This window comes from Maylandia zebra, linkage group LG7, assembly GCF_041146795.1.
Source record: "Maylandia zebra isolate NMK-2024a linkage group LG7, Mzebra_GT3a, whole genome shotgun sequence".
Classification (NCBI taxonomy): Eukaryota; Metazoa; Chordata; class Actinopteri; order Cichliformes; family Cichlidae; genus Maylandia; species Maylandia zebra.
Window position 1 is genome coordinate 31,386,152 of NC_135173.1, and position 12,189 is coordinate 31,398,340.

Below are 12,189 nucleotides of genomic sequence, written 5' to 3' on the forward strand. Positions count from 1 at the left end.
TAAGGAGATATGACGATTCGAATATGCCTCTCATTACAGAAATCCAGCGGTGATTTTGAACAAGCTCTCCATTCACTTTATATGGAGAGTTTTCTGACCTTGTGTTAGTCTGAGGAGATTTGCCAAAATTCTATAAATCCCACAACAATGATGGTGACATTTTCTGAAAGCCAGCAAAAATACCTACGTTTTGATGTATAATTTGTGGAAGTTGAGTGAAAATTGAGCAAGTAGCAGGAAGTTGTTCGGACATGAAGTGAAAATTGCAAAACCTTCAGTGGCACACTGGAAGCCAAGAGCATAGCAACCATAACAACACATGTATTTTGTGAAAAATCACAATTTTGCAACTCAAAACTTTAAGAGGCATAAAAGTAAAACAGTAGAAGATTTGAAAAAGCTGAATCATACCTGAATAGCCCAATAATTTGTGAACATTTTAAAGTTTGAATGGTTGTGATAGGTGAAAATATGAGGAAGTAGTTAAGTTTCAAAAACAAGCAAATTTTAGCAGAATTGCAGAAGTTTCCCATTCATTTCAATGGGACAAATTAAAGGAAAAAAGTGGAATATTTTAAAAAGTATAATAGTTAAAAATAGCAAAAGTCATAGCCGGCATTAGCAAAAATAGCTGAATAGTTTAAAGTTTGAACGGTGAAAATCGGCTGAAAATTGTGGAAGTAGTTCCACGGCGAAAAGTGTACGGAAGTCCTAAGAATAATAAAGAATAAAGAGAAACAGGAACTCAATAGTGTGGATGCTTAAAGCATCCACACAATAATAAAGAATAAAGAGAAACAGGAACTCAATAGTGTGGATGCTTAAAGCATCCACACAATGAAGATTTTCCACTAGAAAAACGGAAACACTCCACATCTGGCACAGTTACTAAAAACTAGGTTTTGAAAAAGATTAGATATCAGTTAAAATGCAGTGGCTGGTAAATTTTCAAAGCTGCAACTTTTCTCTGAAGAGTCTCCAAACACACATGCTGCAGACAGGAAATCTATTATTCCGGCTGAAATACATGAGATTCAAATCTGTGCTGACTGTAACAAAAACAGGACAGTTCATTTACATGACGCACAGAAAGATTGCATATTTCTGTGAGGATTTCACTCTTTGCTCAGGCTGTGCATCAAAGAATCACTTTTTTTTAAATAACAGAATCATTTCAACATGTCATTTGCTTCACTTTAAATATGATTAAAGTTTATTTTCAAGGCAAACACACATCATCTGTTTTCACACGACAACAATAATCCTACAGTTAGATGTTACAAACCAGACATGTGACTTCAGATGTCGGTTACACTGTATATCCACACATCTGGATTGGTTGTTGCATATAAAACATTAGCAGAGGATGAGCATGTTCCTGTTATAAGTTTATTTCTATAATAATACATTTCAGATCGCAACATATTTTCCAAAAGTTTTTGCTTCTTGACATAATTTTTCAACATTTAGTTTCATATTAAATTTCCAGGCAAGATACATGTGAACATAACAGAACCATGAATATGAATATAAGAGATTACTTTACTTTATCATCATTAGGTAGTTATTAATCTGCAGTGCATTTATCTAATTATTTCTCTTGTAATTCTACCCCATCTTTCTGTATGGTCATGGGTTAAAACATGCAGGAAAAGAGCTCATTAGATTTAAGATATAAATTATTTTTAGACATGCCAAATGCTTTAGAGTAACACAGACTTTTTTTTAGTCAGTGTGTAGCTATGGATCACAGTCGGGGTTCAGGATGTTCAGGAAATTTCGAAGATTCAGGACATCCAGGATGTCCAGGAGGCTCCTGTTTTGACAGTCCTCACTTTCTTTTGCAAGATTTTTAAAAATGTCTTTTATTCTTTTATCATTAATACACAGTGCACCTCCATGCCTAGTGTACTGGCTTTGGGCTCTGTTTACATCAGCAACACACACCCAGTTATTCTGTGGATCTTTAGCTACACACCACTTGGAATGGTCCTGTGTATTCTTCCATTGACTGAGGCTAGTTTCTATCATTTTGATATTTTCCACTTTGAATTTATTCTTTCTGCAGAAGGATTTATCCCGGCCAGCCTGGCAGCCCCACGTCTGGACGAGCAGATCGCTGCTGACTCTCTGTGAAATAGTGACATAAAGATCTCCACCTGTAATAACAACAGCAACAGCACTGGTGTTACATGGGCTGCCTCAGTGTTCGTATATTAGCATTCACTCTTTAGTCCAGTTATATCAGACTGTGGTTCTGATTTAACTGGATTATTATTTGAACATATGTACACATAGGAATCAAATTCAAACCCACTGAGCAGTTTTCTATTGATCTGTGGTCTAAAAAGAGTCTAAATGGCACACAGACATCTACACAAAAGTCCACATGTGGTTCAGAAATAAACTTTAGCAGACCTTACCTCAGAATTAAATGAGGTTTCATCATTCACACTTGAATATGCTGCAAAGATCATTTTGACCCGCTGGCATTTTCAACTATACATATTATTATTAATATTTCGCAACTTTAAAAAAAATGGTTTATTTATTATACGACAAATTCTGGGATCCGTGCCATAAAAAGGAAAAACAAAAAGTGATATTTATACCCTTCAAAAAAGTAACTGAGTTAGAAGATTCTAAAAGTAATTAATTACTTGAAAAGTAACTATTGCGTTACTTTAAAAAAAAATGTTTAACCCTCTGGGGTCCAGGGTATAATTGGCAATTTTTAACAAATTTTGATGTTTCCTCTAGATTTCACCTTTAAAACTATTTACTTTGTGTTAAGATTCGTTCGACTTGGGTAAGAGAAGAAAGCAGGCCGAGTCCGGGTAGGTGCCAAAAATAGTGATCTTTATTACACACTTTGCGCAGAAGTGTGGGAAGACAACGTACAACAACAATCTCCGCAGGGCGGATGCTTTTTCATTCTTATATTACCCTGATGACGTCAAGTTAAATCTTACTGGAAATGATATCAGTTCTCCACATTCAAAAAGTTCTCCTTATCAATGGCGTGTCCAGCGGGGTGGCCTGGGGGGGGCACAGGCCACCCCCCAAACCAGACTGGCCACCCCAGGTGCCACCCCAAAGGTAAAACAATAAAATTCAATCAAATATCAAATGTCCGATTATATTTTCACGGTGACGCTCAGATATCCGAGTGTAAGTGAATGCAGCATCGCTTCTGCGCTATGCGCATCACGTTAGCAAAGGTAGGAGAGCCAAGCGCGAAAGATGGCACTGCAGGAAACAATTTTTCGGTGAAAGAAAATGAGGACAGAATAAATGTCCCGGTAAGTAATATCAAGTTTGTTGAGTTTAGTAAACTTCGGTGAAATTAGAATACCAAGGAAAAAACACTTAAAGAATTATTGCAGCCGTCGAATATTTCAGACAGTATGCTACTGAGGGCAGCTAACATATAAGAGTTATGAGTTATAAGATATAATCTAAGTCGTAACATTGCTGTATGGAGCTGCAGATTTGGTTGCAGGTTAACATAGCTGGACTGGCCATCGGGCATACCGGGCATATCCCCAGTGACTTGTTTTTTATTTTTTTTGTAATGGCATGAACAATGAGAGGTGGTGGATTGGCCAGATGCAGGTCGATGTGTAGAAATAACTCCGTTGTTTGGTGGTGGCTATGACGGGGCTTCCACAGAGGCAACAGGTGGATGAGGGAAGGGGAGGCAGGAGGAGAGACCCGAAGCAGCCACCAGTCCGAGTGTCAGGTGAACTGAACTTCAGGTAAGAAGTTATGACCTGCAGTCTATCTGGGTCAGATATAAACCAAGTTTAGGTGGAGTTTATTTTCATGTTGCTGACTTTTTACTGTCAGTTGCAATAACTCATACTGCGTTCTAGCCAGTTTGACGGAGTTTTTATACAGCTGGGTGGGTGCTATGATGTTACTGATAGTGAACTTTATTTTATTCATAAGGTTAGTAGAGTTGCCAACGGCTCCTTAAAAAAATGGAATGGTCCCTCATTCAGAGAAAATATTACACGTTTCGTATTGAGCTGAGAAGAGACGCAGTTTGTCCCGGACTTTAGCTAGAATGGAAAAAAGACACAAAGCTGGATTTATTCTGTCTTTATGCTGCACAGCTGCCTCTTCTCTCATTCTCTCCCCCTCTCTCTCCTGTTGCTACTTCAATCATGAAACTGATCAATGATCAGCTGATCGGCTTTTCTCTCTTGTTTATCGCCCACTTTGCGCCAGAAAGAGGAAACCAGCAGATGTCGCGCTAAACAACAGCAGCACGTTTAAGCTTGATCAGCTGTTGTTAGAATGTATTTAATATTAATTTCTAGTATCAGCTGATGTTTGCTGGAGCCACAGCTGTAAAGCTGCTGGTCATGATGTTGGTTTGGATATGTGGTGAGAGGGAAACATGAAGATGAAACCAGGAGATGTCCTTACTGAACCATCAGAGCTGAACAGGTGATGGAGAAACAGGTTTACCTTTTAGGTGACATGAATGAGTTGAAGGGAAGTTATGAACTGTTTCTGAGAGATAAATAACACCAGGATCCTTTTTTATGTAGCTGACAGCTGGTAACTGTGCAGGGGCGGGTCTAGCAAAGTTTTGCCAGGGGGCCAGGTAGGGCATTAACAGGGAAAGGTGGGCACAAAGAAATACTTTTCTTTCTTATTCTCATTTAAAATATCTAGTTTTTATTAAATAATTATCTAAATCTTACAACCAAAGTTTTTATCTGACGTAAAATGTATAGAAATCATACATATACCAACAAGACTGTACATCACTGTCACAACAGGGTTTGTTTTCAGTCAAAGTCTTTATGGCTTTACTACCTGGTGGGTCGGTCTGTAGTAAAAATGCCCAATTTTTTTGTCCCAGTCCAGCCCTGCAGGTTAATACTGGCAGTGTCACCATGCCAGCTGACTGTATTTTATCATCAGCCAGTGTTGTTCTTTATCAATATTAGCAAAGTTTACGATAAGGCAGCATAGAAAGTATTTACTTGCTTTCAGGTTTTATTCAAATGTTAGTCTTTTCAGTTGTTTCCCCACTTTTTTCCTGTTTCAAAATCAAACACCAGTTTGTGAGAAGATTATCTTCTTTTTTTAACAGGCAGATAAAGTTTTGCATTGGCATTGGCTAATTTGTCAATTGTTTGTTACAAATGTTCGTATTTTAATTTTCAAAAATGTTTTTGCCCAAAACATATGTGCACTATATGTCAGTAAAAATACTATGCAAATATTGCTGTCCTTGAATGCTGAGTAAACACTGACAAAGCACTGATTGTATCTCTTGTACTTTATCAACGCAGTATCTAAAAACTTTGCACCGTAGTGGTTAAAATCTCATTCTAATAAGAGTTAAAAGTGCATTTGGTTATTAGGTTTATAGGATTATTGAATTATGGTTAAGGGTTGGTAGAATTTTTTTTTAAACATTATCTGCCAATTAAATCTGCCACCCTTCTCCAAATCTGTGCCCCTACCTGGCCCCCCCAACAAAAATTTTCTAGACACGCCACTGCTCCTTATATAGACATCAGATGCTACCTTATGTAACCACGGTAACTTCTGACCCCACTTCCGCCAGTCCCTTTATTGTGGCGGGAATGAATCCTGTATAAGTTCCGGGTCAATCAGCTGCATGTCCCTGCTCCTCTGGCTGCTGTTGTCCCTGTGGTTGGCGTACTTGTCAGATATCGACAAATTTTGCACTACAGGCCAGTTGACAGCGTGCAATAACCCGGCCGATTCATTCATCTTTACACTACCTCACACTCGACTCAACGGTGAGTTATTTGTTTGTTTTGTTTTGTCACAATTAATGTACATGCGGAGCCGCGATCGCACATCCTACAATGCCGGTAAGCTAATGCTAGGCTAGCGACAGTAAGTGCAATTACTAGTGTCATCTATTGAATATTGTTGTTTTTGTTTATTCCATTATGGCCGAATGTTGACTTAACGTATCTAGAGTTGAACGAGTGATTTGATTTTTGTAGTTTTGTCCGTTTTGGATGTTTTTTGTTACTTTTCTGATGAAATGCCGAAATGGCCTATGAGATTTTGCATTGAGTTAAATTCCATTTACATTATTGAATCTGTTGCGCAACACCTGTGATTAAATGAGTTTTGTAAATATATTTGATTAACTTTGGATAATATTTATTAGCTTTAACGCTGATATACTTTGATGGGACCCATGAGAATGTCTTTCTAGAATAGTATTTAGAATGACATTCATTATAAGAGATGATGGTTTATTGATTGTTGTATGAAACGTGGCATTGATTACTTGACTTTGTTATTTATGGATTTATGTATTTATTTTGTCACAGCAGTAGAATGCTGTTTCATTTTCTTCTGTGAATGATAATTTCTGTTTTTTGACCTTGTGTAGGTCAGGTTTTTTTTGTTCTCCCGCGATCAGCCCTGATCAGCGCGAGATGGCGAGCCACCCGACCACCGCTACGTTGCGGTAGGAATTGTGAACCTATGGACTGAATCACAAATTGTTGACACATGACCTATCACAGGTCCATGGAACTAAACTAAATCACATACTGGACTACACCTCATCCCACCTCCTTTTGGAACCTACTAAGCTGTTTTGTATTGTCAACATTATTTTTGTTTGTGATATATATGCATATGTTTTTATTTCTTTTGTACATCCGTCTATACACTTCTCATAACAAACATAATATATATATATATTTGAGCTCTACTTTCGTTTCCTGTGTTTTATTCACACCCTCAGGCTCCATAGTCGAATCTTATTCTGATAGCTCATTGTCTATGAGGCTGCAGTCAGGCGCCCTGGTCCTTTAACCGCGTTACACTTAGAGACAAACAAGTGTGTGATATGTTGTGTATTTTGTGAAATTGTGTATCCAAGTAGAGAGGATGTCCTAAGACGACCCCCCTGTGTTAATAAGTGTGTGTGAACGTGCGTGTGTTACATGACTCTCTGTGCATGTTGGTGTAGGCCTGACTACGTGCAAAACTGAATGTAGAAGGCCCAGCTGGACCCACCAGTTCAGACGGTGATACAATGCTGTGGATTCCATTTGAGACTGATTAAAAGATGATAATATGCATACATTAATCTTTACTCAGATTACCATAGATATACTTCAGAGATTATGCTGTCATCAGATTCAACAATGATAAATGATTGATCACTGATAGTTCTGATTATAAACTGTCACCATAGGAATACAAAATAAAATATCTCTTGTCCACATTTGCCTTGTTTGGTATCATCCTTTTCAGCACAACCTCAGGTGTCTGAATTTATAGTTATGTTTTCATTTTGACATACTGTATTAACACAATTGATCTAAAATCAGACAAAAAACATAAAATCCAAGTGGAAAAAGTTATATTTTTCACTGTAACAACCACAAACATGTTTAATGAATCATATTTCATAAAACAGCAAACAGCAGCACTCATGCGATTGTTTTGCCCCCTTAGCTCCAGGTGTTGTGCCAAAAGTGATCGGGCAGAAAGTGATTGCCGCCCACGGAAGCATGAAGCTGCTTAAAGCTATAGCGCCCAGATTACTTACAGCTACTTCCGTGCAACTGATATAAGGTGCGGTAAGCTGAACACAGCTTCAACCGTCTGTTTGTTGGAAAATAGTAACACGACCGTACCGCATTTTCTTGTTAGTAACGGTAACGGCGTTGTAACGATAGGAATAGTAAATAGTTAGATTACGCGTTACTGAAAAATGTAACGCCGTTAGTAACGCCAGTACTTGTAACGCCGTTATTCCCATCACTGCTTGAACTATTGTTATTTATTAAACATGCAGATGTCTCACCGTAATCAGGACCTTGGATTTTTTTTGCGATGCTGTAAAAGTTGACCCTTTTATTCGAGTTCAGTTCCTGAAAATGATCATCTGGAGGAACATGAACCTTGTTTACAACATCCAGTAGTTCTGTGTGAAAGTCTCCTGGAATACGATGGTCAAACGGGAAAGCTCGAATATACTGCAGATGTTTACCTAAAAAAAAACAGCCCCACATTAAAGTGCATCATTCATTACACTAATAAAATATAACCACACTATGAATATGAAAGGTTCTGTGAATACGTTACCAATTTTATCAAACTGTTCATAGCGAAATGTTACACAGATAAATGTCTGTGCATTTTTTACTCCAGTTGAAGGCCAGAATGAATTTTCATCTTTTGCACAAGGAAACTTTGGTGTGCTGTGCAGGAGCCAGATTCCAGTTCCACTTTTATCCACAAGCAGAACTCCTGGAAAAAAATGTGATATATCGTAGTCAACTGAAACAGAACCTACAGAACAATTTTTGCTAAACAGGTGATCAACAAATTCCAGACTGAAAACAAAACAAAAAAAATTTGTGTGTTTTCAAAGACACAAGCACCTTGTAATACTAACAGTTAATGTAGCTATTTAGACAATGGCATAACTTTAGTAGTTTTGCCTGTGTACATCACCAAAGTGGATTTTGAGTCAAACAATTAAGATATGGTAGACAGACCTTCAGTTTTAATTCGAAGGGTTTGATGAGCAATGGTAGTAATTTTCATATATAGTTCCCCATTTTCAGTTCAAAAATAACTGGACAATTATTGACAAGCTAATTTGTCATTTAATGACAAATTGAGCAGGTAAAACATCAAACACGAGTGTAGAATCTGTATTTCGAAGCTGCCAACTGGAATGAGGTCCAAGGAATGTCAATAAAAGCAAAGGAGACTTTAAAGTGGGCAAAACTCATTCTTAATAGAATGAATATAAAGGCTAGTGTCATGTTTCGGCTGTGTGGCAGGCAGGGATTGGACCCAAACGCAAACTCACTGGAGACAGGATTGAACTCAAAGGGCAGCTTTTATTGCTGAACACAAAAACTCTACAAAATCTAAACTGGGAAGACTAACAAATCACACAGGGAGCTACAGGTAGAAACACACAGCATGAGGGAGACTACAACACTGACAAAGAGAAACATAGGGCTTAAATACACAGAGGGATAACGAGGGAATGAGGCACAGAAGGAGAGCACAGCTGGGAGTAATCAGGCTGGACGAGACAAGGGAAGCAAAACTAGAAACACTCACATGAGACATGGACCTTCAAAGTAAAACAGGAAACACACTGACTGAACTCTAAACATGCAAACTTAACAGCAACTGAGAAGACAGACTATAGGGACCAGAAACATGGTACAAAGAGGTCACAGTAGACACAACATTGAACACAGGGAAGCCATATTACAAAGCCAAAGAACTAAACCTATGATAACCATAACTGAAATCTAGGGAAACAAGAAACAGTACAACAAAGGACTCAAAACATAATCCATAATATAAAAACACGAGATCTCTTCAAAATAAAACAGGAAACATGAGAGGCAGACATGACAACATAAGACAACAGACATGAAACACACGAAGGGCAAGGGAGACTTCACAGGGGTTGAAAACACAAGGGGGAGCTAATAAGCAAATGAACATAGGAAACCTAATAAGCTTAAACATACACTATAAACATCAAAAGAACTAAAACTCAAAACACTGGGTCATAAGACCCAGGATCGTGACAGCTAGTTCAGCAGCACCAAAAGATTTGAAACACCACACAGGACGAATAAAGTGCATGATCACAGAATTATTTCTGTGGTTAAGAAACCTTTTTTTTAATATCATCTAACTGAGTCAAAAACACTCTGAACGAGTTACAGCTGCACAATAGAGATTGAAAATGTGACATCATTTTGGGGTAAAACCGCAAAGGATTGCAGGTACGAGTGGCAAGCGGTACTAGCGCACGCAGGCTTTCACAAGAAAACAGTCACACAGCGATAAAAAGAAACACAAAGAATGGCAAGAAGCTGTTGTTTTATTAACTGCAATAGCTGGTCGCATGACAGCCACGGGAAGTCGACGGGTAAAGAGATCGGTTTATATCGGATTCCATCGTGGAAGAAAAATTGTTCAAGCCATGTTTACGAAGTAACAGAGAGCCGACGGATGGCCTGGATCGCAGCCATTCGAAGACCAAATATAACGTCCCAGAACACCCCAGCTCACATGTTAGTCTGCTCCAAGCATTTCCACAAAGGTAAGTCTTCTGTTGTAGTTATTACGTAATTTATCATAACATATTTGTTGATATAGGCTACAAATAAGTCTTATATTGATTTGAATTGAATTCGTTGCGCTATGCTGCTTTGTTTACTGTGGCTTTGCGGGCTGTTTGTTGTGTTTTGTAGGAAAACCAGCCTACAAAAGGCTGGAATGCGATCCAGACTGGGCACCCTCTATCAACCTGGGTCATACCGAGTTTAAAGCTGCTACCACAGCCAGATTTGATCGGTTAAGAGAGAGAGCGATATCAAAACAGCCACGAAAAGTCCCGCATATATGTGCCCAAGGGTTGTATTGAAGTGTAAAAAGTATAATATTATTTTATGCCATGTTATACCCCTAATTAAAGACTGTGAATTATTATGTAGTTTTAGTTTGCATTATTCTCCTTTTGCCCCCTGGTAGGGTCTCCCATGGCAAATTGGTCCTGGGTGAGGGACCAGACAAAGAGCGATTCAGAAGACCCTATGAAAAAGACATCGAGGGAACAGTTTACCCTGCCCGGGATAGGGTTACCGGGGCCTCGCCCTGGAGCCAGGCCCGGGGAGGGTGCCCGAGGGCGAGCGTCTGGTGGCCGGGCCTTAGTCCATGGGGCCCGGCCGGGCACAGCCCGAAGAGGAGACATGGGCCCATCCTCCCGCAGGCCCACCACCCGCAGGAGGCGCCATAGGGGTCGGGTGCATTGTGTGTCGGGTGGCGGCCAGGAGCGGAGGCCCTGGCGGACTGACCCCCGGCTGCCAAGACTGGCAATAGGGACATGGAATGTCACCTCTCTGGTGGGGAAGGAGCCTGAGTTAGTGCGTGAGGTTGAGAGGTACCGGCTAGATATAGTCGGGCTCACCTCTACGCATGGCTTGGGCTCTGGAACCAGTCTCCTGGAGAGGGGCTGGACTCTGTCTCAGTCTGGAGTTGCCCCTGGTGAGAGGCGGCGGGCTGGGGTGGGTATTCTAATATCCCCTCGGCTTGCTGCCGGTTCGTTGGGGTTTTTCCCGGTGGACGAGAGGGTTTGTTCCCTGCGCCTTAGGGTCGGGGAACGGGTCCTGACTGTCATCTGTGCTTATGCGCCGAGTGGCAGTTCAGAGTACCCAGCCTTCTTAGAGTCCCTGGGGGGGGTGCTGGAAGGTGCTCCACCTGGAGACTCTGTTGTCCTGCTGGGAGACTTCAATGCTCACGTGGGTAACGACAGCGAGACCTGGAGGGGCGTGATTGGGAGGAACGGCCTCCCTGATCTGAACCCGAGCGGTGCTTTGTTATTGGACTTCTGTGCTAATCACAGTTTGGCCATAACGAACACCCTGTTCGAACATAAGAGCGTCCATAAGTGCACGTGGCACCAGGATGCTCTAGGCCGTAGGTCGATGATCGATTTTGTAATCGTATCACCAGACCTGCGACCATATGTTCTGGACACTCGGGTAAAGAGAGGGGCTGAGCTGTCAACTGATCACCACCTGGTGGTGAGTTGGATCAGGTGGCGGGGGAGGACACTGGACAGACCTGGTGCACCTAAACGCGTAGTGAGGGTGTGCTGGGAACGTCTAGCAGAGGCCCCAGTCCGCGAGATCTTCAACGCAAACCTCCGGCAGAGCTTCGACAGCATTCCGAGGGAGACTGGGGACATCGAGTCCGAATGGACCATGTTCAGCGTCTCCATTGCCGAAGCTGCTGCATTGAGCTGCGGCCGCAGGGTGGTTGGTGCCTGCCGTGGTGGTAATCCCCGAACCAAATGGTGGACACCAGAGGTGAAGGGAGCCACCAGGCTGAAGAAGGAGTCCTATCGGGCTTGGTTAGCCTGTGGGACTCCGGAGGCAGCCGACAGGTATCGACAGGCCAAGCGGAATGCGGCTCGGGCAGTGGCTGAAGCAAAAACTCGGGTGTGGGAGGAGTTCGGAGAGGCCATGGAAAAAGACTTTCGGACTGCCTCGAAGAGATTCTGGCAAACCGTCAGGCGTCTCAGGAGGGGAAAGCGGTGCTCTACCTGCGCTGTGTATAGTGCTGGCGGAGCGCTGTTGACGTCGACTGAGAAAATTGTCAGGCGGTGGAAGGAATACT

General features: G+C 41.2%; 1 protein-coding gene across 1 annotated transcript in view; it reads right to left on the minus strand.

Annotated features, from left to right (window-relative positions):
- Window positions 1-1,190: 1,190 nt before the first annotated feature.
- Window positions 1,191-12,189, minus strand: part of LOC143419463 (plancitoxin-1-like) — a 40,357-nt gene continuing 29,358 nt past the window's right edge. The window contains exons 6-8 of the mRNA XM_076886239.1: window positions 8,113-8,277; window positions 7,832-8,017; window positions 1,191-2,159 (exon numbers count right to left, since the gene is read on the minus strand). Of these exons, the coding sequence (XP_076742354.1) occupies window positions 1,741-2,159; window positions 7,832-8,017; window positions 8,113-8,277 (770 nt within the window). The 3' untranslated portion in view covers window positions 1,191-1,740. The remainder of the gene's footprint in view (window positions 2,160-7,831; window positions 8,018-8,112; window positions 8,278-12,189) is intronic.